Source organism: Lutra lutra, chromosome 12 (genome assembly GCF_902655055.1).
Source record: "Lutra lutra chromosome 12, mLutLut1.2, whole genome shotgun sequence".
Lineage (NCBI taxonomy): Eukaryota > Metazoa > Chordata > Mammalia > Carnivora > Mustelidae > Lutra > Lutra lutra.
The window spans coordinates 38,208,787-38,234,480 of record NC_062289.1 but is presented as its reverse complement, the minus strand read 5'-3'; the positions used below and the strand labels follow the sequence as shown (position 1 = coordinate 38,234,480).

The following is a 25,694-nucleotide window of genomic DNA, read 5'->3' as shown; positions in this document are numbered from 1 at the left end:
GAGTTAGTTTTTTATTTCTGTTTGGAAATATTGGGAAGATCACTTTGAAAAAAATGACCTGGATATATTCTCTAAACAGCTACTGATAATTAGTTCAAGATTGATGAGTGCTAAGCTTATGGACTATCCCAAGGTAAGGAAACATTGACATGAATATTCAAATGGAATTATTTGTTTGGCTCTTCCTCTTCTTACAGATAAAAAGGACCCTGATGTATACTTCCAATAATCTCATTATAGTAGATTTTTTTAAACATCCACATGGAGAAATCTCATTTTACAGATCTACAGACACATCCACGTAGAGACCCCCATCTACAGATACTTCTGCCTTCTCTCTCTTGGCATAGCAAATGAGTATAGGCAGTTCTGCTGATACTCACATTTCCATCTGATGGCTTTTGAAATTCTAGACGATGTGAGATGTGCGCCATAAGGAAGCATCACTAACTGGGAAGAGAATATAACCGGAAATATTCACTTAGAAGTGAATGTAAGAAGAAAAACTTAAGAATAAAATGAATGTTCAATTCCATTTCTTAAAATAGTCAACTCCTATTTCTCCAAAGAGATCCAGTGTGGAAATCTGGTGTCACTTCCTACCACCTATCCCACGACAGAACCCAAGTGTTTAAGGAAGCCTTCTGCATGTTGGTAGATGTGAATGAGCCCTCGTACATCAAAGATAGGTTGTTGCTCTTATAGAATCACTGAAACATTTGGGAGATTTTCTCTCATGTGCGGTAATTTAAATGAACATATAAAAACCAGGGGGAAAAACTCTAAAATAAAAATTAAATCCTGCATTCTAAAGAGGTCATCTATATACATTTTTTAAAAAAGAAAGTATAGCAATTTAAATTCATGAAGAAGGGACGCCTGGGTGGCTCAGTTGGTTAAGCAGCTGCCTTCGGCTCAGGTCCTGATCCCAGCGTCCTGGGATCGAGTCCCACATCGGGCTCCTTGCTCGTCAGGGAACCTGCTTCTCCCTCTGCCTCTGCCTGCCATTCTGTCTGCCTGTGCTTGCTCTCTCTCCCTCTCTCTCTCTGACAAATAAATAAATAAAATCTTTTTTTAAAAAATAAATAAATAAATAAATTCATGAAGAATGAGAATAAGAAATTGCATTCAGAGAAACTTGGTCATTGTTTTAGTAGTGCCTTAAAATTCACCAGACCCAGTGAGGCGGAGTCTGCCATGACAATGGTAACTTGAAACGAGGTTCAAAGCCCACTGCGCTTGGCTGTGGCCCTGAGAGCCAGACTTGCCTTCTCACAGCATAGTTCCCCAAAACAGCACTCCTTCCTTCTCTCCCCCCAAAAAACACCTTGCTCTCAGTTTTCACATGGGCATGCTTACTGCAGACTGCGGTCAGGCTTCTGGTTCTAAGTTGTCTCCGCCAAGTTAGCCTCTTAGGAGGTAGAGAGTGCATAGCTGCATATGCAGGATGATTTCTAGAATGTTAGGACCTAGCATGTGTGCCCAATGGCTCTAATTATGCTTGTCATTCTGTCTCTGAATAGTCAGGCTCTTGAGTCTAGAAGATTTTTGTTCTTCCTGACTTCCCTTCTAAAAATGTCTGTACCTAGCAGGAGTCAAGCTGTCATCGATTACCAGCCGACTGCTAACAGGTCTTTCCACCCCAGACACTGGAAAATGGGCGGATACACCTGGGAAGAGTGGGAAAAAAGGTGTCAAAATTAGGGAGCAGGTACGAAAGGGAAGAAAGATATTGGGAAACAGCCTGAGCCTTTCTCTCCATCTTGTCTCTTTCTTCTGCACACCTCAGGAATGAGCCTACTGCCTTCCCTTATTTGCTGACCACCTGGAAGCAGCTTTTCTTCTCACCGTTACTGTTATTTTTAAGGAAATAGAAAGTAACGACAGTAAAACAACATGGCAGCAAGTTACAAGATGACAATATTTTTTTTTTCAACAGATTTATGGAGGGATAATTGTGATCTTGATATTAATTCTTAGAAGTCTATAGTGGCCTTCGGGGCGGGGCGGGGGGTCGTCACAGAACTGGTCCACTGGGAAGCCCTTCCCCTCTCCTGGCTGAGCTGACTCCCACTGGCCCCGACCCCACTGTTCCTCACACATGAATCCGCTCTTCCATTACGGTGCTTGTCTTACTGTGTGTATGACCGCCCCCCGCAAACTATTGCCAAGCGGGGTCGTGTCTCTTTACATGCACAGCCCTGAGACCGTATCCAGCTCAGAATGAACTTGTGAATGAATGAATGAAATGAAGATCAATGATTGACTTTTCTTAGCTCATCACACTGATTTCTTCTCATTCTTTTTCTGAAATCAAGTCCTCCTAAATCTCTAGTATCTTGCCAAGACTAGTGAGTCCAACTTTGCCTGACACCTAGGTTCATAACCTCTATTTTTACTTCTGCTCCACAAGAGAAGAAAATCAGATGTCTATGGCTGCTAATGTGGGGGTATCCTATTTTCACCAAAAAACATCATCGTGGTTCTCTTACTCTCTTCTTACTTCCCTGGGAAACATGAACAACTTCAGTCTCTTGACTTCATCTCTTTTCAGTTCACTAGAATCTTCCTTCTTAGGGAAGGTCCTTCTCAGGTAGATGATGTGATAGTGGCCTTGTTTTTAGCAAATGTTTTCACATATATTCAGTCATACGAATATCACAGTAGGATAGTGATAAATATTAAAAGGAACAGGGACATTCCTATGATGTCAAGCTATATTTTTTTTAAAGATTTTATTTATTTATTTGTCAGAGAAAGAGAGAGAGAGAGAGATCACAAGTAGGCAGAGAGGCAGGCAGAGACAGAGGGAGAAGCAGGTTCCCTGCGAGCAAGGAGCCTGATACGGGACTCGATCCCAGGACGCTGGGATCACGACCTGAGCCAAAGGCAGCCGCTTAACCAACTGAGCCACCCAGGCGTCCCTCAAGCTATATTATTAATGCCACTTCTCCAATGATAGTAATAATATACTAATTGTAATAACAGCTAATGTGTTGTCAGCATTTTCTGTGTGCCAACAATCCTCCTAGTTTGACACAGTGTGACTACAGGTGAGGTGAGTGGGGGGAAAAATCCTTTTTTTCAGGCATCAGGATATATTCAGCTCTATTCATGTTTTCTGTTTCTTTTTTCTTAATGAGAATTAATGTACATTCCCCCCGCCCAGACCTACCCTACTTTTCAGGATATTTTTATCAGGCTCACATTCCTCACCTTTCCAGTTTGCTGTTATTTAGACAATCTGACAGAGCGTATGTAAAGGAAATATTTGGATTTAACTTTTATTACATTGTAGATTTCGAGTCAGTTTTATGACAGTCATCCAGAACTCCAAGTCTATCGTATAATAGTCTTTCACAGGGAATACAAAATCCTGGTATTTTCCTCTCTGCTTGATGTATTGCACCTTGCTGAGCCATTTGAACATCCATTCCCACTGCTGAGCCCCCCTGCCCCACCCCCTGGCGCTACGAAATGTACCAACGGTGCTATTTCAGACGCATGGATATAGAATATTCTGGAACTCTGCCAAAACCCTTCTGCCTTTTGAGTTTTAAAGATGATTTTGATGTTAAATGTAGGACGTACTACAAGTACGTGGCCCTTTCTCAGTGCACCAATGAAATGTATCGTTCACATTTGACACTGTGAGGATGTGTGAGAGCAAAGAAAGAAGAGGTCTATAAAACCAAATGTTCTCCTTTCTTTTTACTATCTATATGGCCAAAACTAGATACTTAACATAGTGTTTGCCTGGTGATTCTTTTTTCTTACTATGTCTTAAATTCAAGATTTCCACAGAACATTCTCCTCTAATCGCTAAAATTTTGTTCTAGTAGAAAAGAATTTGTTCCAAGATTTTCTACATGTCGCTAAAATAGGACCATAGGACTTCTTTTTCAAAGAAGTTTCACAATTGTAGATAAAATGAACAGCCTTAATGTCACTCACCTTTATGTCACACTTAGACTTGGTGTGAGTGGCAAATGGAATTTCATAGGTGTAAAGTTCTGGCCCCTTCCATTCTGGAGAAACTCCTGGCAAGCTCACATGGGGAGGTGTTATGAAGAATTCTTTTCCCAAATGTTTTGCTAACATGAAGGGGAACCCAAAGAGATGCCACAGCCCACTGAGGGATTTCTATCTGTTCACATGTTAACTTCACTTACCCAAAAAACAAGAGTAATCATGGATGTGATCACTTCAAAAATCAAGGTGTCACACAAGTGCACAATCTAAAATTGAGGACGTAAGGTCAATTTTTTGTAACTTCACCCCAAAACTCAGCATTTCTCAATATAAAACTTAAGTGGTAGATCAAAATTTCTTTTCACATGTACATTTATTTATTTAATTAACATGTATTAAGAGCTTGCTTTGCGCTAAGTGCCACACACATTATGCTGGGGATGAAAGACGAGAAAGGTGAGATCCCCACCCTTTTAAAAATGTGTATTAAAATTAACTGGTTTTGACTCTTTTTGTCCAACAGACTATGAGCCAACTTGGGGGGTAGGAGCCATACTTTATTCACCTTTATAGCCCCAACCTGTAAGGCATTGTCAATAAATATCTGTTGAGTTACAAAATCAGGGATCCATATGAACAAAATATTCCCAGATAAAGACATGAGTTATGATAGAGGCGTGTTGTGAAAGCCAGAGGAGGAAACAATTTTCTCAGTTAATTAAGCCACCAAAATGTGTGAGAAAGAGCAATTTGAGTTCTATGCTCATGAAAATGCTTACCAAATGTTTTTGTGAAATTTGTTGGTATAAGAAGAGTTTCTCGTTTTAGTACTCTTAAATAGAAAAATAATTCCTGCAGCCTGTTCCAAAAAGAATCAGTCAGAATTCAAATCCATTTTCAAGGACTTAAAATTTATCATGGGATTCTATCATTTCAAACAGGAAACTGGCTTGGCAACCTGGAAAAAATTTACATTCTGTCTCGAATTCAGCCTAGCCTCCCAAACCTATCAATATCAATTTGTTGTTTTCCCTTCTTGTCAAAAGCAGATTTTCTCTCCCAGACAACTTTTCCTTGAAACCAATACCTTCTTAGTTCAAAGAAATCAGTTTGTCTCTGTGAGGTCATGAAAAAGCCCAGTGTAATGCAGTTTACTCACTTTTTATTATGATGAGTCAAACTTTAAAGTAATTTATGTTTTTAAGACAGAGACTCTACAGATCTTTGCACGTATTTAAACCAAAGGGTAAGTGCTTTCTGATTTCCATTTTTAATCAGTCACCTCTTAGGAAGATTTGAAAATTTTCAGAGTGAGAAAACAAAGTATAAGGGAAATAAAAGATTTAAGGAAACACTGACTTATGAAGCAATTTCAGTTTATACTTTTGCTAATTTTTTTGATAGTCTTAAATACCCTTTAAGGTATTAATTACATACTGGTGTAGCAATTTAACCTGTGTGGTTTTTTATCTCAAGCTAGAACTGGAAAGTGAAGTTTGCATTGGCAAGAGCTTCAGGATAACTGGCCTAAAAAATAGAATATATTCCATTTTGCCAAAATCCAAATAGTAGGGAAAAAGAGGAAAGTGATGGATTATGCATTGTGTTCTTGCTCCACATTGAAAGGGAAAATATTAAAATAAGTACAATATTTACTTTAAAAATAAATAAATAAATAAAAATTTTTTAGGAAAAAAATGATAGGCTAATAGTAAATTTCATTTTAAATCACTCGTGTGCCTCTTACACTCCTGAAGAATCAGCTAGCAACTTTTGCTCACAAAGAACAGCTCACGTGATCCTGACATTGATTCTAAGGCCCCGCCCACCCCGGAAGTGGACGGTCCTGACCGATACTTTTGTCTTCTGCACGTGGTATACTCAAACTGAGCTGGCTGTGCTCCGTCTTTTAGGTGATGCTCAGAACTGCACGTGAACTTGGAGATGTGCTGCCATAGCGTTTCGTAAAAACAAGGCAAGAGCATAGGCTTTTTCTAGCGCTCTTCCTGGTGTTGCCGTTCCAAGGCTGTTTGGCCTGCAGCATTAGAGACAGTCCGTATTTTTCATTCTGAAGTTGTGGCCAATGGCCAACATTCCCATACGTGCCCTTTGACTGCTTTACTCCTAAAGGCATTGCGTGTGCAAACTCATTTTGGAACAATATGTGGCTTTCCTGCTCGTTTGCACAAAACTTCTGGGAACTTCCTGTTATCCATCTTCATGAGCTGGACTTTCCACTTCCTAGATACATAAGGGATTTCCCAAACTGTTCATGGATCAAATGGCCCTGGTCAGGGATGATTCCCAATGAGCATAACTCTTGTACTGTCCCCCTTGGGATATCCCAACAATTCCCTACTCCTTGTTTCCTTTGTTAACGCCACTTCTTTTATCACACACACACGCATACACACACACACACACACACAAATAGAGACCCTGATCCCAAGATGACCTTAAGTAATGGCTTTTGGTATGGAATCTTATCGAAGGCCTTTAGAAAATCTTTCTCCCCACCCCCCACCCCCACCTTTCTTCATCCTGTTAGGTCTACTGAAGATGTTCTTTAAAAAGACCCACATGTATTTAAGTCCTGGTTGTCAACCTTTTGCATTGTGGAGTCATTCGTCTCCACTCACTCCCTAAATTCCTTCAAGGTTTATCCCGGGCTGAGCAAGGTCTAAACTCACCCAGCAGTGGTGTGCTTCCCGAGATCTGCATTCCTGCATACCCCCTGAATCCTTCTTAGTGACAAGGGTCACCTTTGCAATCTGGCACGCTGGCTTGCATAACAATACATTCCAGTGGCCTAATTTCACCCTTGAGTTCCTGCAAAACTCTCATTGAGCTGCCCTCCGCTTGGTGATTTATCTAGATTTATTATGTCAATTTGGCAGAATAGCTCTGATACAACCACTCCTGGATGTAATAGCATTAATCTTGCATTTCCAAGAACAATACAGAACTGGCGATCTCCCTGTGATCTTCTTCATTAAAAGCTAAGGTTTAAGAATTCATTTGTGAGCTATCATCATTTCAACCTATGGAGAACTCTCTGTGCCAGCATTATCTGTGCTCCATCCTCTTTCGTGAGTTAAATTGTTCTCTCCGATTCCTTGAAAGAAACTTGTATTGCTCTTAAAGTCTCACATATAATGTTCAATTTCTCTGAGTCATGAAGACTACTTTATCACTTCATTGCTCCTCTTCTTCCACACTTGGTAGATTTCCCTGTTCTCACAATTTGAACCATGTTTCAGCCAAGGAAAGGGAACTAATAATTTCCTAAAATAAAATTTTTGATACTTCTGGTTATCCATGCAGTTGGGAATACAGTACACATGGAATAATTCTGAATGAGGCTTTTTTTTACAAAATCATTGCATTTTTCTTACAGCTACCTGCTCTAAAATTAGCAAACAACTAAGTGAGTAGTCATTCCAAATTCTAGGGGCACCTGTTCTAATGATTAGTAATCATTAATTAACATAATAAATATATTGTTCATTAATTTTGGTGAAGACTAAGTGGAAGGCGCTAGGAATTCAACAAATTGAGAAGATATGGTCTCTGTCCCCAAGGATGTCACAGTGTGGGGTCACATTACATGCAGACATGTAAATCAACAAATTAAGTTCACTCAGTGAGATAGGTGCCAAATAGTAGGTGAAAGTGGAAAGAGAGTATTTGCCTGCACATTTCAGAGCGAGGTGAGTGATGATACTGAGCTGAGTCTTGATGAATAGGTAGGAGAGAGGGTCCTGGGTAAAGGTGGTAGGAAGGGCAGGGGCATTAAATGTGGGACTGGGGAGCGGAGTTTAACAGAAATGGTAGCAGGTGAGACTGGAGAGCACAGGTGAAGCCCTAACCATATCCTGTAGGCAAACAGCCAATCAGAGATTTAAATAATGAAATAATATAGTTGAATCTGTGATGTGAGTGTGCAAGCAGAGAGGTCATTTAAGAAGTAACGACAGTGTTCACACAAGAGCTGGTGAGGCAATGGCAGTTCAAATGGAAAGCAGGGAATAGTTCTAACATACAGGTTGGAGGTATCGTTAAATGTCGTTAAATGTCCCTCAAACATTTATTCAGGTGGTGGGGAATTAAAGAAGAGAACGAACTCAAGGGTAACCCCTTCCTGGGGTTCATTTTTGGGTAACTAGGTACATGGTAAGTCTGATAACCAGAAGCAGGTTAGTAGTGGGTTGGTCTGAGTATGATGGGAACGCTTTGTGAAGAGCATGAGTTCTACTTTGAACATACTTGGTTTGACATGAGGTATCCAAGGGAAGATTATTTCTCATAAGTAAGTATATAGATCTGGTGCTTAGGCTTAGAAAGATAAATGGGAGAGTCACTGGATAGGGCTCAGTCAGTTTTACATTCTGACTGGCTGTATTTGAGGTCCTATGCTGAGTATGACAGCAACAAGGATGAATGACAAATGATCTGTCTCTGGAGTCCAGTAATGAACAAAGACACAATTATTTATTATATCTTGTTCTCCTAATGTGTCATAAATATGGACCTTCATATAAATGATTTATTCTATATACTAAACCCTTATCAATACTGACTTTTCTTACCTTTCAGCCCCATTATTATTTTGAATAACTCCTTTTGATCGTTCTTAAGAATAGCAACTATGAAAGAAATGAATTACTAATGGGATACACTTTCTAATTCCAAGGACACAAGAAAAAACAGTTTATCCTAGCTGGAAAATCATGTACCTGAAATATTACACTCGTTACGGTGTGCCCTTTATATCCCATTATATCACATTTTGTGAAGGACAAGTTAGTTATACTTCCTGAATCAATGAAGATTTGGCTGATCTGGTGTCATTTAGGTTGAAGGAGCTCTAACAGAGCTCTTCCTTTTTTTGCCCCTTTAAAATATCAGTTCTCTTTGAAAAGTAAATGTATCACATACACACAGTCAGCTTGTGGGTCGGAAATGACGGGTGAAAAAAACTGTGATGGAAAATTCCCCATAGTTACTCTAACAAAATTCAGGAATTCTCTGACCAAAAAAAATTTCTTTCTGAAACCTTGCTTAAATAAGTTATAGAGACTGTGGAATCATCATGCATAAAATTATTTTATGAAACCCAGGGTGAAAATCATGTTCTGTAATTGTAATCTGTAGCTAAATAGTACATATCCCTCTAAATGCCAGTTTATGCTCTGAACAAGTGACATACACAATAACTTGAAGGTTCTGCTTTCTTGAAAAAAGGAAATACTGAATAGACAGCTTTTCAGAAATTTGTGTTGAATTGTATTCATGGTCTTTTCTAAAATGGATATGTTCACATAATGTATGCAGTTACAGTATCCTATGATTTCTACAGAACAGAAAATGTCAGATCTCATTACTGAAAGTTCTCCAAATGACGTCTTTTTTTTTCCCCCTCTTATCATTAAACAGGGAAGGCCATGGTAAAATTTCAGTATTTGCTGTCAAAATGGCTTTAGCCACGTTGTGTGGAGGGAAGATCATGGACAAATTAAGATGTAAGTTATTCTTGGTGTCTCTCTCTGCTCACCCCTCCCGTGTACTCCCGTGTCCTGCTGCCCATTTTACTTTCCTCATTCTATGAGAGTTGTTTGAAATATAATCTTCATGGATCTTTGGATTTTATCACAGAAATATTTTCATATTAGGTAAATGTTAATGATATGAATGTTTTCCTTCTACTTATGGATTATTATTAGCTATAGCCTGTTGAGTATCACCAACTAGACTTCTTATAATATTAAAGTAAGATGTATATCCTTTCAAGTTCATTGCTCTATACTGCCGGGGCATAAGCATAAGAATTGCGTAGAAACACTACAGACTGAGAATTAACTGGATTCCAATAAAAATGTGATAGCTAAGGTGCATTGGGTGATTGTGGCCCCTTTTATATACGTTTTGTCACCAAATGTGGTAGTTCTTTAACCAAGAAAACATGAAAGTTTTGTTTGTTTTAAGTAAAGAAGCTGAGACTCAGAGAGGTAGAATAAAGTAAGTCATATAGCTAAGGTGGTACCAGAACCTGACTTTTTTCTCTACACCAGTGGTTCTGAAATTTTGGTGTGTATGTATATAGAATCATCCAGAGGACTTTTGAAATCATAGATTTCTGGATTTTTGTCTTTTGTTTCAGAAGACCTAGCGTGAGAGTAGGGGGCAAGAATTTTCATTTTCAACTGTTTTTAAATGATGTATATGCTGCTATTTAAAAGAAAAATTTCCATTTACCCCTTTCCCTTACCTTAAATGTGGTGAGTTCGGGCTATAAGGCTGTGTGGGGAAGAGCACTGTCGTGAGAATCAGGAACCCAGATTGCAAGCCCAGCTGAGTGACTAATTCGCTGAGTTACCCTATGGAAGTTACTCTACTTCCTTAGTCTTTCCTTTCCATCTTTATCCCAAATTTGGGGATTTTGTTAGATACCCGGAGGGTCCCTCCCAGCTCTACTCATCTGTAACTCTCAGGCTCCAGGCACTTTTCTCACCTGCTGCCTGTCAGCTTCGGAGTGTGATCTCTTTCGCAAAGAGGGGGAAAAGAAACAAAGATACAGGGGGAGGGGGACAAAAAAAAAAAAAAAACATCTTTGTTCCTCTGGAATTTCCCCAGACATACTCCAAAACAGAGTTATGTCCCTGGACGGGTAGATGAGTGGAAGGCACACGGAAACCCTACAAGCATACATCCCCCCTCACTTCGGAAGCCTCCTTCCACAGACCATCCAAATGCATTTCAGATTCAGAGAAGCCCAAGCAGGCTTTATAAGGGAGGGTTTAGTTTCTCTTTAGTTAGCCTGAAAGCTATTTTTAAAATTAAAAACTATCTGCCCGAGTGCTTGAGTGAGGATAATAACTAAATGAGAAGGTGGTGGGACCAATGTCCTTGTTTAAAACATAGCTTCGGAGTAATCCATGAGGCATTTCCTCTAGGTTTAGGCTGGGAGGAGAAAGTTGAGCAAAACAAAGCAGGGCAGAGGAGGAAACTCTGCAGGGCCTTGTGTGCTGACCTCGTGTCACAGTTGGCCACTTATGCTGAGGGCATTAGATACATGCCTTGTTTTTAAGTCTTGAGAATCATTTCCAAATACTTACTCAATGTTGCACTAATAGGGACTGGATAAAAGGATTCCATATTAAAACAAGTTTCAGGAAGACCAAGAGAACCAGTTTTCTGACCTTCCGGGGGGTCCTTGAAGCCTTTCATGAACCAGGATAATTCCGTGCCATCAAGGATCACAGTGCTTTCCATCTTTCCATTCAGGCTTCATTGGTATCAGATTTTCTCTCTCTCCTGGGAGAAGGGGTCTGGCAATCTCGGGAGTCACATCTCACTCCAGAGGCCCCCAGCCAGTAAGTGTCATTGCCCAAGACTGCATCAGTCACTGGTAACAAGAAAGGAATGCCCATCATAGTCATGGAGGAACCCGCTCCCACCTGCTGGGCTGGGAAATGGCACACTGCTTTCCCTTCTTAGCCCAGGAAGAATTTGGGGGCCCGTAAAGACCAAGGGAATGGTTGTTAGGTCAGCACGGAACCGTGTCTGCAGAGTTAGAAAGCTCAAGATAACTAAGGTTCTGAGCAGAACTTTACCATCAGTCAAAACCCTGGCAGATCTTTTGCATGTCCAGGAATTCAGAACCAACAAGGTCACCCCTAGGGTGTTTTCTCTTCACCCCACCCTCGATGAGCAAAGCATGCTTGCTACCTGGTAGCCAAAGTAAACCCTCATCAGTGCGGTGAAAGAAGTTGACCAACGCATGAGTCTCACTGGAAGTAGACTGTGTTCTTCAGTCTGCAGAAATCAGTTTCAGTGTCACAAATTCTAAAGAGCGCCAAAAACAGATCACGTGATCATGAGAGCTATGACATTGCCCTCTCACAGTGGAATGGATCCGAATCACAGCTTAATGTAGCCCCAGCTGCCCTGCTGAGGAGTCACTCTTTGTTTACTGAATCCCAAGAAGGTGGTTTTCGTGGTTTCCTGGTAAGTCGTTTGGGAGCAATTTGACAAACACAATTTAACTGAAAGCACTTTGGTTGGAAGAACTTCTCCAAAATGTTAGTTAGTCAAAAATAAATATATTCAGTCACCAATATTTCTGGCTTCAGTGATAATTATTAGCTGAATACACAAATATGGGCCAATCTGCCCACAGACAACAGAGGCTGACTCTTGAGGAGTGGGATTGTGAGGGTTTTCTCTGGTCTTCTTTTGCTGGCTGCTCTTGCTGATAAAACAGGCAAAGTCATGATTTTCCACATTGCTTTTGTACTAAGAAAAAGTAAAATGAAGGGATATGGAATTTCTCAGTGTTTGAGGGTTTTGTTTTCCCTTCTCTCAGTTCTAATTCACTTTAAGCCAATATGCCAGCTGTGCTCTTTTGGCAATTTTTCTGTTTTCATGCATAAGGATGAGAGGTATTTAGTTTGTTCCAAATACCCCCTTCATGTGGGAGAGGGCAGGGCAAGAGTCACTGCTGAAAATAAATTAAGAACTTTAGAAGGCAAAAAGTGGAAGATAGAAGATATTAAACTAAATTTTTCCAACTGCTTTAAAATGAATGAAAAGGGACAACAACTCCATGTTGCACCACAATTTCCAGCCCTCAGGGCCGCCAGGAACCAATATGCAGGCTCTTCATGACTGTAACCACAGCAGCCTCAAGTGTGAGGCTGCCCCCGCAGTCAGAGGACACGGCGACCTAAACAGAGACTGACCTAATCAAACACCGTGTTTGTGTCAAATCGTTCTTGGTCCGCTTATAAGCTGTTGCTGTAATGAGTTGGGACACCTGTTTATAATTCTTCCCTGGGGCTCCCAGACAGTCCTAAGGATCCTAAAAAATTTTGAAAACAGTGCTGCTGGCCTGGAATGTCACATGCTGTGCTAAAACGTTTGGGGAAGGCTGGTTGACAAGAATAGCCTTGTGGCCAACACCAGAGATTTGTTGGGTTTCCATAACTGAACTGGTTGTTCTGTCTCCACACCTACCCCCCGGGGTAATATTTCTAACTCACAGGCCTCCCTTAAATCTTTAGCATCTCCCAAAACATCTTCTGGACCCCATCTAAGCGCCTTAGTAGAGGCCTAAAGCTCTTCAGATCTCTACCTCGTCTGCCACCATGCCCTCGTGGGCACCCAGGGCCCCTGGAACAATAAACTCCTTGAAGAGCCTTGAGTGCATCATGCTTGAGCGTTCCCGTGCACACACCCTGATTCTGTGTCTTAAAGCCTGACTAGCCCCTAACTGTCCTTTACGCTTGGCCTAGAAGTCCCCTCTGTCACCTAGGAAGACCTAGAAGTCACTTCGGTAAGGAAATCTTCCCTCACTCTGGAAGCCCTCTGTTCACGCTCCTGCTGCAGCCTGTGCACGCTCCTGTTCCAGTAGTCACACCACCGCGGAGGACTTACAATGTCATAGGACGCAGTCTGTAAGCGCGTCTCTGTACCCTCAAGGGACTGGTACCGCCCAGAGGTCAAGAACTATGTCCTATTACTGATCAATTCACAAAACTGGAATATGACCAAGAGGTCAGATAATATTAGATAAGATCGATGTATCAATGTTAAATATACCAAAGTGGTTAACTACCCTGAAACCCAGGGTAAACAAGCTATGGCCTGTGAGCAGAGACTAACTTCCACATTCTGAAGGTTGTATGAAGTACAAAGATGAGTGTGGACAGAGACCATATGTGGGCCACAAAACCCAAAATACCATTATCGGGCCCTTTACAGAAAAAAGTTTGCTGCCCCTAGCTGTAATCTCATCAGAGGATATACGCTTACTCTTAGGGAAGACACACTGGCTGCGTTCAGAGGTTAAGGCCATGATATATGCAAATTAGTCTCAATTCAGAAAAAAAATTGTATGTTTGCCCCACATATATACACACAGGCAGACATAGACAGATGATAGATAGATAGATAGATATTTAGATAGATGATAGATAGATAGAATGATAAAGTAAATAGAATAAAGGGTTCATAGATGAATCTGGATAAAGATTATGTGTGAGTGTTCTTTGGAGTACTCTTATTCCTGCAATTACTTTGTTAAGTTTGATGTTATTTTCAAATAAAATTTTGTTTTAATTCCTTTAAAAAAATAAGTAAAAAAGAACTATGTCCTGGATTTTTCTGTGTAGTCATTGCTTAGCACAGTTTTACACATTTTGTATGTGTTAAGTTAATTTAAAATGAATGAATCAGTGAATATAAATTCTTCTAAAGTATCTCTCTTTGTATGGTGCCATCGGAAATACAGAGGTGATTTAGAGTATGATTGGTAACATTACAGAGCAATCCCATGGGGGAGGCAAAGCCTAAGCGTCTAAAGTAAATAACAGAAAAAAATGTGACATGAAATTAGTAGTAAAAACAGCTCACATTTCTGTACTGTGTACTAAGTGTCAAGCACTAGTCTGTGTCCTTTATATCCATATGCTTTTTGTCTGTTGACTAATTTAATCTTTGAAATACCTTCTATTTTATTACGTACACATATATTACATATTATTAGCATATTACATATGTGTATATGTATATTGTCATAGCCATATGTGCATATATATGTTGTTATATAACATGAGAGCCCAGAACTAAGGTGCAAACATCATTTTGATCGCTTCCTCAGAGTCCCTCATTTCTTTTGAAAAACCAGAGTGGCCATTAACAGCCCCTTCCCTTTGATCCCAGTGACCTAGCCCTAGTTTGGCTCTTGCTTTGCAAAGCTTCATCAACACAGACAAGTTTAATATGAGCTTCAAGTTTGTGAAAGTACCAAACTTGGTAGAAGCAGTTGGTACTCCTTCAGCTTTTGCTCTAGTTACAGCTGTTGTCTAAATTCTTTCCGTGGGAGATTTGAAAGACCTAGGCTACTTTTCAAAATGTGTCCTGGCTTAGAAAATTCCTGGCTTGAAGAGCATCAGGATGACCCAATTATAGTTGACCAGCCTACCTAAAAACACACGAGATGGCAGCTCTGATAAGAAAGTTCATTTCCTTTACCTGGGTTTCCTTTTTTCCGTTTTTATTGGAATTCTTGCATTTCTATATATGTGGGATTACATAAGAGTTTTTTTGCTGTTAGCAACTTTTTTCTTATTTTTTTTGACCACTTATAATGAATTCATAAGAGATAAAGAGATAAACGTAAGAGATAAAATTGTGAAGGTGGATGAGAACAACATTAACTTTGTAGCTTAGGTAAAATTTCTTTAGCCTCATAATTGATAAACAATTCGAAACACAGTAGAAATTCTTTATAAATGGAGTATTTGAAGGCAATGAGAGTCAGTTCACATCCTCAAAACATAATCTAGGTAAAGCCTGTAATAGGCTTACCATCTGACTGCAGTGTAAAAACCATGTCCCCGATTGCATTTTGACCTTGAGACATTAAGCCCAAAATGAACAGAGGCAACACATTGAATTTACAACAGTTTATCCCAACAGCTGTGCTGGCCTAGTTACAATCTAGCCTGGTGACAAACTATGATAGCATTTGCTTTCATTCCCGTAGTGACTTCCACAGAGGAATTATAAAGTACCTTGAGAAATTATGCCATTAATATTCACTAAGTGCCCATAGTGGCAGAAACTGAAGGACAGGGGTTCAATGAAGACACAGACTCTGCCCAGGACTCCGACTTTACCTCATTGATCTTCCCCAAGGCCAGGCTCCCCCTTGACTATGTGAGTCAAAAGACTCTTCCCTGTAAACCTGGAACACCATGATTTATAGAAAGTTTTCTGCTTCTTTGGGAAGTTAATCAGGTGATTTCATTACATCCTTATCCCCATTGTGTCTTTCATTTTTCAATATCTTAAAACAAAACTCAAAGGTCTCAGTGGTGATATAGATGAGTAAATAGCTAGCTAGCTAGATACATACACACCCTAATGTTACGGCAAATGTTTTTTGTGTGTTTCAGTGAGATCGGCATATCCCTCACATATTTAAAAATTCCATCCATTGAGTGATGTCTGAGCTTATAACTGACCTCAAAATAAAAATGGGATGCTGTCTTATCAAAATATGCTAATTTTACCCAAATTAATGCTATGTTTCAGAATCAGCAACAAAAAGACACCAAAGGCAACACTATGCCAGTAATATTTCAGCATAACAATTAACTTCTGTGTTACTCTTTCATAAAAAATTACTTATTCTGCTACAGTTTTTGTTATTTGCAGCAGATACGTCTCACTGAAACGGTGGAGGATATATTCATGGGATGAGTAAATATCTTTCCTTTTCCTTCCATCAGATATTTTCTCCATGATTTCTGACTCCAGCGGGGTGATGGTTTATGGACGATATGATCAATTCCTCCGGGAAGTTCTCAAACTACCCACAGCCGTTTTTGAAGGCCCTTCATTTGGTTACACAGAGCAGTCAGCAAGGTCCTGTTTCTCTCAACAGGTAGGAAAAAAGGAAATGTCTCTTAGGTTGTCCTTCGGTATGTTACATCAAGTCGCCACTTAAACTCCTCTTCATGAAAACCTGTAGTATCTCCCAGCCTCTGACAAATGACCTCCGAGCCAGTAACTCAAATCAGCTTACCTAGAAAATAATAATTGGTGGTACTTCCTGACCATGAGCCAGGTACCATGCTAAGCTCTTTTCTTGCATTATCTAATTTAATCCTTGCAATGAACTTCCACCCTTGGTATTATTGCAGTCATTATCACTGCCCTATCAAAAGAGCTGAACTGTCACTCAGCCTCACATGAAACACAAGTCTGAGCCAGTGCCAAGTTTCACCAATGTGCAGCAAAGGAAGCAAGAAAGGAATCATATAGCGTATGCCAAATGTATGACAAACACAGCTGGCTAAGTTCCCCCTGACGTGATACATTAGGGGTTCAGAGTGACATATTTTAAGTGGGGTGGTACAAGTTGGCCCAGAGAAGCTATTGAGTTCTTGGGGCTTTCCATGTTTGCATCTGCCCAGTCACGTACAAAGTCTCCATGTCCAGCACCATTCTCCAGCACAGCTCAGTGATAATTTACAAACCCAGAAATTGAAGGTTTTGCTCGAAATTTTTAAAAAATTCATACTAACCAAGAATATCCTCTAAAAGGATCCCTTACTTAAGAAATCAGTGCATAGGAGCCCCTGAAAAGCTGCATTTAACTGCCCACCTAGTAACTTCATCAGTCTGTTTCCTTGTGACCTATGAGGTCGAAGTGCCTTAGACATCCCTATGGGCCATGGATTGTTGTAGAATCATAATGGTATCCATACAACTAATAAGAGATGGGACGGTTGGAGATACTCCATGTTGTCTCATCCAGAAAGCCTTTCTGACCCCTCCCACTCCCCCAGCCCCTGGCTGGTTTAGGTCCCTCATCTCTGTCCCCAGCCAAAGCACACTCCTCTTTATACTTGTCCTTCGAGCTGGTCACGTCAGAATGGTTCCATTCACCTTGGCCTCCTTCCAGACAACTTCCTCAACCCGCAGTTCTCATCAGTCCTCAATCCCTGGTGTCTTCCCCTTCTAAATGTCTCTCTGATCTCTTTCCTCATCCTCATCTGTTGCCTGGCCTATTGTGTTAACCTCCATGCTGGTCTCCCTACCTCTGGGTTTGTTGTACATTTGTACAATTGTTGATGGTTTTCTTCGCTGTGCAAAAGCTTTTTATTTTGGTGTAGTCCCAGTAGTTTGTTTTTGCTTTTGACTCTCTTGATGACTATCTTTCTGTTTTCCTAGGACCTACATGTTCAATAAGAATTATATATATGATGTTATTGCCGCTCAAAAGTCCTTTTGAAATATCTTGTAGACTGTCCTATTATATAAATTTTTATATATCCTCAACGATGAGAAATTTATATATGTCAAAATCGTAATAACATTTTTGGGAATTGTCAGAAGTGATTTTTAGCCAGTATGATGAATGATCAAAATGGAGAAGATCATTTGAAGTATAAAAAGAGGCAACATTGTGAGTGAATGACAAGGATTAGTGTTAACATAGGTGCCTTGAAAAGATACTAGAACTCTTCACTACCGATTTCTTGTCTAAAGATATGAAACTATTCTCTGGCTGTCTATTCTGTTCCATTGATCTGTTTTTGTGCCAGTACAATACTGTTTTGATTACTACAATTTGTAGTATATCTTGAAATCTAGAATCCAGCTTTGTTTTTTTGTTTTTTGTTGTTGTTTTTTTTTTCCCCCCAAAATTGCTTTGGTTATTTGGGCTCTTTTGTGGAGAACAAACAGATGGATACCGGGGGGAGTTGATGAGGGGATGGGGATTAAGAGTGCACCCATCTCGGGGCACCTGGGTGGCTCAGCGGGTTGAGCCGCTGCCTTCGGCTCAGGTCATGATCTCAGGGTCCTGGGATCGAGCCCCGCATCGGGCTCTCTGCTCAGCGGGGAGCCTGCTTCTTCCTCTCTCTCTCTGCCTGCTTCTCTGCCCACTTGTGATCTCTGTCTGTCAAATGAATAAATAAAATCTTTAAAAAAAAAAAAAGAGTGCACCCATCTCGATGAGCACTGAGTAATGTATAGAATTGTTGAATCACTATACTGTACACCTGAAACTAATATAGCACTGTAGGTTAACTATACAGGAGTTAAAATAGAAATTTAAAAACAAAAAGAAAAAAAAACTACCCCATCCACCTGATACTATAATTCAAAATTTCCAAAATAGTGATTTTTGCGTATAAACATGTCTTTTGTTATCATTCATCCTATTATACTATCTTGTACTCCTATAACTTCTTATTTTTTGTCATTTTGAAAGAAACTTATAATACATTCCTTTTCTGCATTGGAAAGGACCAGGATAGTGAGAACAGATGCTGACTGAATTAAGAGGAAAGATCTATAAAGAGAAAAAGGATTTTCAAAAATATAGATGGTTCTCTCCTCACAGCGAAGGATCACTCCCTCCTAACAGGACTCCCTGCTGATCTTGTATCGCAGAACCATTCATATTAACCATGAAGTATGTAGGACTTAGGGGAGTGGAGGGAGTTTGAAAGGGACATTGTTCTACAGATGGGGAAGACCACCTGCTCTGGGAATTGTGGCACGTGCTATGACCCACAGTTGGGTCAAATTTTACAGAGCAAGTCTACCCTTCATCTTTCCTCATCACTTTGATATGTCCCTCATACACAAAAGCACCCCTCCCAGAACTGTTGCTCTCCTTCTGGCAATATGGACTCAGCCTCAACGGAGATAACCCAGTCCTACATGTGCGGAAGTGTCAAAAGAAACCAAAGGGTTTAAGTTCAGAACTGGTTCTCCAGCTATCAGAATATATTCTGTTTCTTGATATGTTAGAGGTTCATTGAATGTATTGTGTCTTTCATCTCAAGTGGTTCTAAATTTTTGTGGGTTTTTTGATGCAGAAAAAAGTCACCTTAAATGGGTTCTTGGACACTCTCATGTCCGACCCTCCCCCCCAGTGTCTGGTCTGGCTGCCCCTTCTGCATCGTCTGGCGAATGTGGAAAATGGTGAGTAGTTACTCCTGAGCTATGGCAGTTTTTAGAATTAGCAGGCTGTCAAGTCTACAGTTATTAAACAAAGGTTGTTCAGTAATTCTTGAGTTTTGAAAGAAACTTTCTCCTTGATCAGTAAGGCCTTCGAGGTCCCCTGCAAAATTAGGACTGTCGATTCCATACGCTTATTAAATCTCACCATGTGTCTCTCAGTTACAAGTCACGTGGGGCTGTAGTCTTGCTGTAGCAGGAGAAGAATCTCCATAATGAATATGACATTTTCCAGGTTTATTTTTAGGTCTGAAATTCCAATATTGGTGTACATGGCATTGACCATTCCTAGGCACTCGGCCAAGAATAGGCGGAGGAGATAGAGGGAAAAATTAGATTATGGTACCTTGCTAATCTTCAGTCATATGTTCTGAATGGAGCTTTCAATGATTGTGGTTACATAAAGAGTAGCTTGACCAAAGGCAAAAATTGTTGCTGTTTAATATCTTTAGCTCATCACGTGTAGACAATTACTTGGATTTGGTTATTTGTTAGCCTCAAATCTCAAGTATTTTACCTTGCCTGCTTTATAATTCCAATGTCTGTAACAGAGAGATCAGTGTCCCTCAAACTATCTGAATTAGAAGTGTATTCACATCATTTACACATCTCTTTGGGCTCTGTCCAACTGTCTCTCAGGAAAGAAAGAAAAAATTGTTAAATGGAGGTAATGTCAGTCATGAAAGAAGACCATCAGCCACTCCATTTTTTTTAACTAAATAATTCAGTTCTCTTATCCAGTTTTCATACTCTCCCTCATTTCCCTTTCTTTTTTCTCCCCGTTTTCCACTTCTCTAACATTTGCTCTCCACCCAGTGGACAGTCAGTTGTGTTCATCTGTTGTGCCTCTGAGTCTTCTAGGGAGCTCTGCTGGTCTCCTGGAGACAGGGAGCAGTTTGGGGGAAAGACGAGTCAGTTTAGGTAATTTATATTCTCATAGTGTAAGAGCTAGAAATGAAGAGAGAAATTTGTGGTTAAAAGAAGACCTATTCTCCATCCCCTTTCATTTCCTCCACCTCCACACACATGCGTGAAAAGGGTGGTGAGAGTCCAGGAATAAACATAATTCTCCTCTCAGCCAGAAATGACTAGCCTCTGAAATCAAGGCACACAGCAGAAAAACACAGTCCCTGTTTGGCTGCATTTTTCCTTATTCTGGCTCAGACTTTTATTTTCTCATTTTTTTTTTCTCCATTTCTTTCCCCCGTAGTCTTCCATCCGGTTGAATGTTCCTACTGCCACAGTGAGAGTATGATGGGATTCCGCTACCGATGCCAACAGTGTCACAATTACCAGCTCTGTCAGGACTGCTTCTGGAGGGGACATGCTGGCGGTTCCCATAGCAACCAGCACCAAATGAAAGAGTACACCTCATGGGTAAGGCAAGGTCCAGGCAACACTTACCCTCGTATGTGTGAGCGTCACTCAGAATGCAAGGGACCAGCAAAAATGGTGGGACAATCAAGAGGCAAATCTAACTTCTGCTCTAGCACGCCTTCCTTCCCCTCTCCCTCCACCCCACCCCCACCTTACTGGGCCATCTTCATTGCGGCATCTGAAGCCAGTGTCGCATTCTAGGACTTACAGTTTAGGAAGACTCACACTCTGTTACTTCTTGGGACGCAGACAGCTCAGTACTGGCTTAGATAACAACCGAACTAGCAACTTTGGGACATAATCTCGTTTTCACAGTAAGTTAAGGTTCTCTCCGAGTTTTGTTTTGTTTTGGGTGTGAGAATTTCTTAAAAATTATCATTAGTTCCTTGGCTCTCAGATACTGGAGCTCCGTTAAGTGCATGGCTAGAACTCGTAAAAGGAAAGATGTGTGAGCCTGTGGGCTCCAAGTGCTGTTCAGTTTCCTTTTTTGGAGGCAGGGAGGTAGTCTCTATGAGCAGATCATCCTTGCGTAAACTGTAAGTGACCGGCTTGCCAGAGGTGACCTGTGAGAGTCTGTCCACGTGATGCACGTGTGGGAGGAATCCAACTGGGTGAGCTCGGGGTTCAAGCGGTTTAGTTTGCTGATCTAGGTCTCAGTCGCTCAAAGATCAGGTCCCCTGAGGTTGTTCCTGTGCTTCTGTGAAAGTACTGCCCTATGTATGGATTGGGGTTTGTGGGCTGTACCATCAAACCTGCCAACCGCTCTTGGAGTAGTTCTTACACAAGAAAATGCAAACTTTTTACTAAGAGTTTTTTCCTAGATTTTATGCATTTCAATTAACACATACCCTTTACTTAAAGAGTAAGTTATTCTTTTTTTTTTAAAGGGTCTTCAGAAAATGCATTTATTTTATTTATAAATAATTATAATTTATTTTATTATGTATTTAAATATATAATATATTTATTTATTTATTTATAAAATAAATTTTATTTATTTATTTGTCAGAGAGAGAGGGAGGGAGAGAGAGAGCACAAGCAGGGGGAGCAGCAAAGAGAGAGAGAGAAGCAGACTCCCCACTGAGCAGATATCCTGATGCAGGACTCGATCCTAGGACCCTGGGATCATGACTTGAGCCAAAGGCAGACACTTAACACCCAGGTGTTCCCAGAAAATGCATTTTAAATCAGAACGTTCTTTCTAGGAATGATTATTGGGAGCCAGCATTCAGTGTAAATATTTTAATTTTTCAGCATCGTTCAGACTCTGAATTTGAGTACCAGTTTTTCACTAAGGTGTTGTATACTGAGGGCTTTGGGCCAGAGCAGATGCCTCCTGTCACTGGTGGTTATGTCACATGCTGAGCATGGATATACCAGCACAGATCATGAAACACTGGTTAGTACAGAAGATAGGAGAAAACGTTTTCTATTTTCTTATGGTCGATATATTACCAATTTTCAAACTTGTTCTATCTCACATTCTGGAGGGTTAGTGTTTGAAGACTAAGCATTTTTAATGATTGTTTTATGTCAATGCTAAAGCCAGTTTAGGCGCCTCTTTCTTAGAGATTGTGGACTCAAAATTATATGGTTATATGGCAGGACAACGTCTTTACAAGTAGGATCAGATCCGTCAAGGGGATAAAGAGGCTGCAGTGTTTTTGGTGGTGAAAAGCCGTTGCAGTGGCTGTGTTTTAGGTATTCTAAGAATTATATGTCCTAACAAAAACCAAAGAGGAACTTCTTGAACAATGCTTCTATCACTTAAGCTTTTAGATCATGAGGACAAAAGTCGCTTCATTGTATTGCCAATTATGGGCTCTCTCCATAAAAGCAAGTGACAAAATGGTAAGTGACTTCTCGTGGAAAGGAAAAGCGCTGTAAAGATTTATTATATGAGGTAGATTATTTTTGATAGAAGTGGCTGTGAAATTTTAAGATCTACATCCCACTCGTCTAAATGAAAAAGAGATAACATGATGCTCTGGAAAGAACATGAATTTTAAACTCCAAAATCCCTGATTGAAGTTTCCCTTTCACTTTTAACTGGATGGATCCAGCCATGCCCAATACATCTTGCACCCGGATGCCTGTGAAACCTTCTGCTCACCTTCTTACTTCCACTCCTGTCTCCTCCCAGATCGTTTTCTTCTCTTAAGCAGGAGTAATCCTTCTAGAATCACATCTGCTCCTGTCACCTCTATAGTATAAAGTCTTCATTGTCTCGCTCTGCGTTTGAGATAAAGACCATGGTCCTTGATGTGGCAGTGCAGGACTTCAAGGGTCTGTCTTCTACTTTCCTCTCCAGAATGGGGTTTCTTCTTCCTCCATCTGGAATGACCTTCCCAGTCCCCTGAGTTACTATCAGAAGGACTCCTGCTGGTCCTTTCAGTCCCAGCTCAGATGTCCCATGCACAATGATTGCTTCCACTCATCACAGCATTTGCTGACACAAAACAGCAGGAGGCAGGTACTCTGGTGGATTGTCCCAGAACTTTAGTTTCAGCACAGAGCAAATTCCCTTAGAGTAGTAGGTAGTTGAAGATTTCATGGATAAATCAATGAAGAAATGAATGAGTGAATGAATGAATATCTATTATGAAAACAAATCATCTCTGAGAATGTAACATCAATGTTAGTTCTTATCACTTCTACCTTTCTTCTTCTTTCCAGAAATCCCCTGCTAAGAAGCTAACTAATGCATTAAGCAAGTCTCTGAGCTGCGCTTCCAGCCGTGAGCCCTTGCACCCCATGTTCCCTGACCAGCCTGAGAAGCCACTCAACTTGGCCCACATTGTGTGAGTATCTCTGCCTTCCAGAGGAAGACATTTTTCTTCATTTATGCATGTTCACGTCCATACAAAGGCAACTTCATATCAATTGCTAGGGACCAAGTTTTAAATTTTAAGTTATAAAAAAGAGAGTAATAATAGAATTATAGTCTTTTATTGTAGGGGTAAACAGTACTTCTGTCTTGATGTACAAGTAAAGAATGCTACACTAACGTTATTCACCTACAGGTAGAAAATATTCAAAAAGCATCATTATAAAATACAGTTGTTAGTAGAGGTTTTACTGGACAGTAACAATCAATGAAATTAACCATAATGAGAAAATTTTAAAGCACACTGTACCTTAATATCACTTGTGCTTTGAGTCCCAAATATAAAAGCTCCTTGTTTCATTTATCTGCAAAGCCAGTCATCTTAAAGATACCAACAAATCTAAAAATCGTTGTTGTCTTATCCTAAACTGCACAACTTTAGAAGAATCATGGCCCATACATGGGAAGGTGGAAAGGGGAAGTTGGTGGTAAAATTCCTCAGAACATCCAAAAACAGACTTTAAAAAATTCTTTCTCCAAAGTCTACATGAGTTTGGTGGACAGAGGGGGATATGTGCAGAAACGGTGCTCCCGCCCATTCCTTCCACCTTCCAGAAGCCTCAGGCTCTCGAGCCTCTCTCAGGCCTGGGTGGCCAGATAACAGGGGAGGCTGAGGGAGAAGAAGTATTTCTTCCTGGATATTATCTTGGCAAGTTCACCATCTGCTTCCATGCCCAGTTAGGAATTGCGTCATTGCAGGTACCATCAGAAAGACTCTAGAAAAGGTGGTTCCCCCCTCAACACAAACCACTTTTTGTGTCGCACAGTTCAATAGGACCAGCCACACTCAGGACCTCGGTTTGCATGTTGACATCAAGAGGCAGCTGATCAGACCTGTCAGTATTGGAAACCCCCCAGTACAAAGTTTGTGCGTCAGGAAGTTCAGAACGTGATCCATCGGAGGCGCCATGATGGCTCAGAGACCTTTATGAAAGCGGTCACTCTTTCCTCTGGTGGACCTAAGCAAATGCCATCCAATGATTTGTGCTGTGTCAAGTCTATGGCTTTGTATACATACCACGGGGCTCATCTTGGTTTGCTCCCAAGTGTACATGGAGGGTTTACTGCCTTCGGCGATACACACAGCCTGGAGGCTTATGTTGCTGGCATGGGCTAAGCATCCAAAAAACGAATGTAAGCCAATTCTGGAGAATGTGACTGACTTATTTTTGGAAGTTTTGATCCTAAAAATAAGTCTTCAACCAGGGATAAATAAATCTGGGGAGTATCCCAGAGGGCCAGTTGCTTGCAGAAAACGACCTCATACGAGCTGTTCTTATTAAGGTCTCAACAGTGTCCCCTCCTCGCACCCCCGCCCCCCGCCGGAGACAATCTCTATGTTGCTAATAAATGAGCAAAGTAACTGAGAGCGTCTCTCCGAGCTCTGCTGTGCAGTCACTTCCTACCAGCGCCGCTGGGAGTTTCAGTCCAGAGAACGACGTTCAGTCAGAGCTGATGGGTGTGAGGAAACTAGAGCAAGAGATGTGAACAGCCTGACTCTGAGAGTTTTGCAGCAGAACAGAATTAGGATGCTTCCTCCCACTTGGAGACAAAATTAGGAAATGAGACAGTGAAATAAAAGTCAAGTTCGTGGTCAGGCACACTGCGGTATTACATAGCCCAGGGCCTGTACCCAGTCGTGCTCTGGCTGGTGGGTGTGTGTATTTAACTGGCTAACGAGTAAACAAATTTTTACCTGTCTAGTGGCAATCTGACTTGACGTACTATTCACTAAACTCACTGAGGGCGCTCTCTACACAATTTGAGTTCCACACAGAGTTTCGGGATTCCCTTAAAATTCTACAAAAATGGGCCTTTTCCTGAGAAAAGTTCCATATATTTAACCAGATTCTCCAAAGAGTCCTCAAATCAAAATAGTGGTGTGTACTCACGGATAATATATTTTATCAGAGTG

The 25,694-nt window shown here is 40.7% G+C and overlaps 1 protein-coding gene across 32 annotated transcripts in view; it reads left to right on the top strand.

The window, feature by feature from the left end:
* The window catches only part of DTNA (dystrobrevin alpha), a 369,466-nt gene that overhangs the window by 277,648 nt on the left and 66,124 nt on the right, over positions 1-25,694 (top strand). For all 32 annotated transcript variants that reach the window (XM_047696397.1, XM_047696399.1, XM_047696400.1 and 29 more), the window contains 5 exons: positions 9,409-9,494; positions 16,269-16,423; positions 19,374-19,479; positions 20,726-20,892; positions 23,569-23,693. In XM_047696397.1, coding sequence (XP_047552353.1) covers positions 9,409-9,494; positions 16,269-16,423; positions 19,374-19,479; positions 20,726-20,892; positions 23,569-23,693 — 639 coding nt within the window. The remainder of the gene's footprint in view (positions 1-9,408; positions 9,495-16,268; positions 16,424-19,373; positions 19,480-20,725; positions 20,893-23,568; positions 23,694-25,694) is intronic.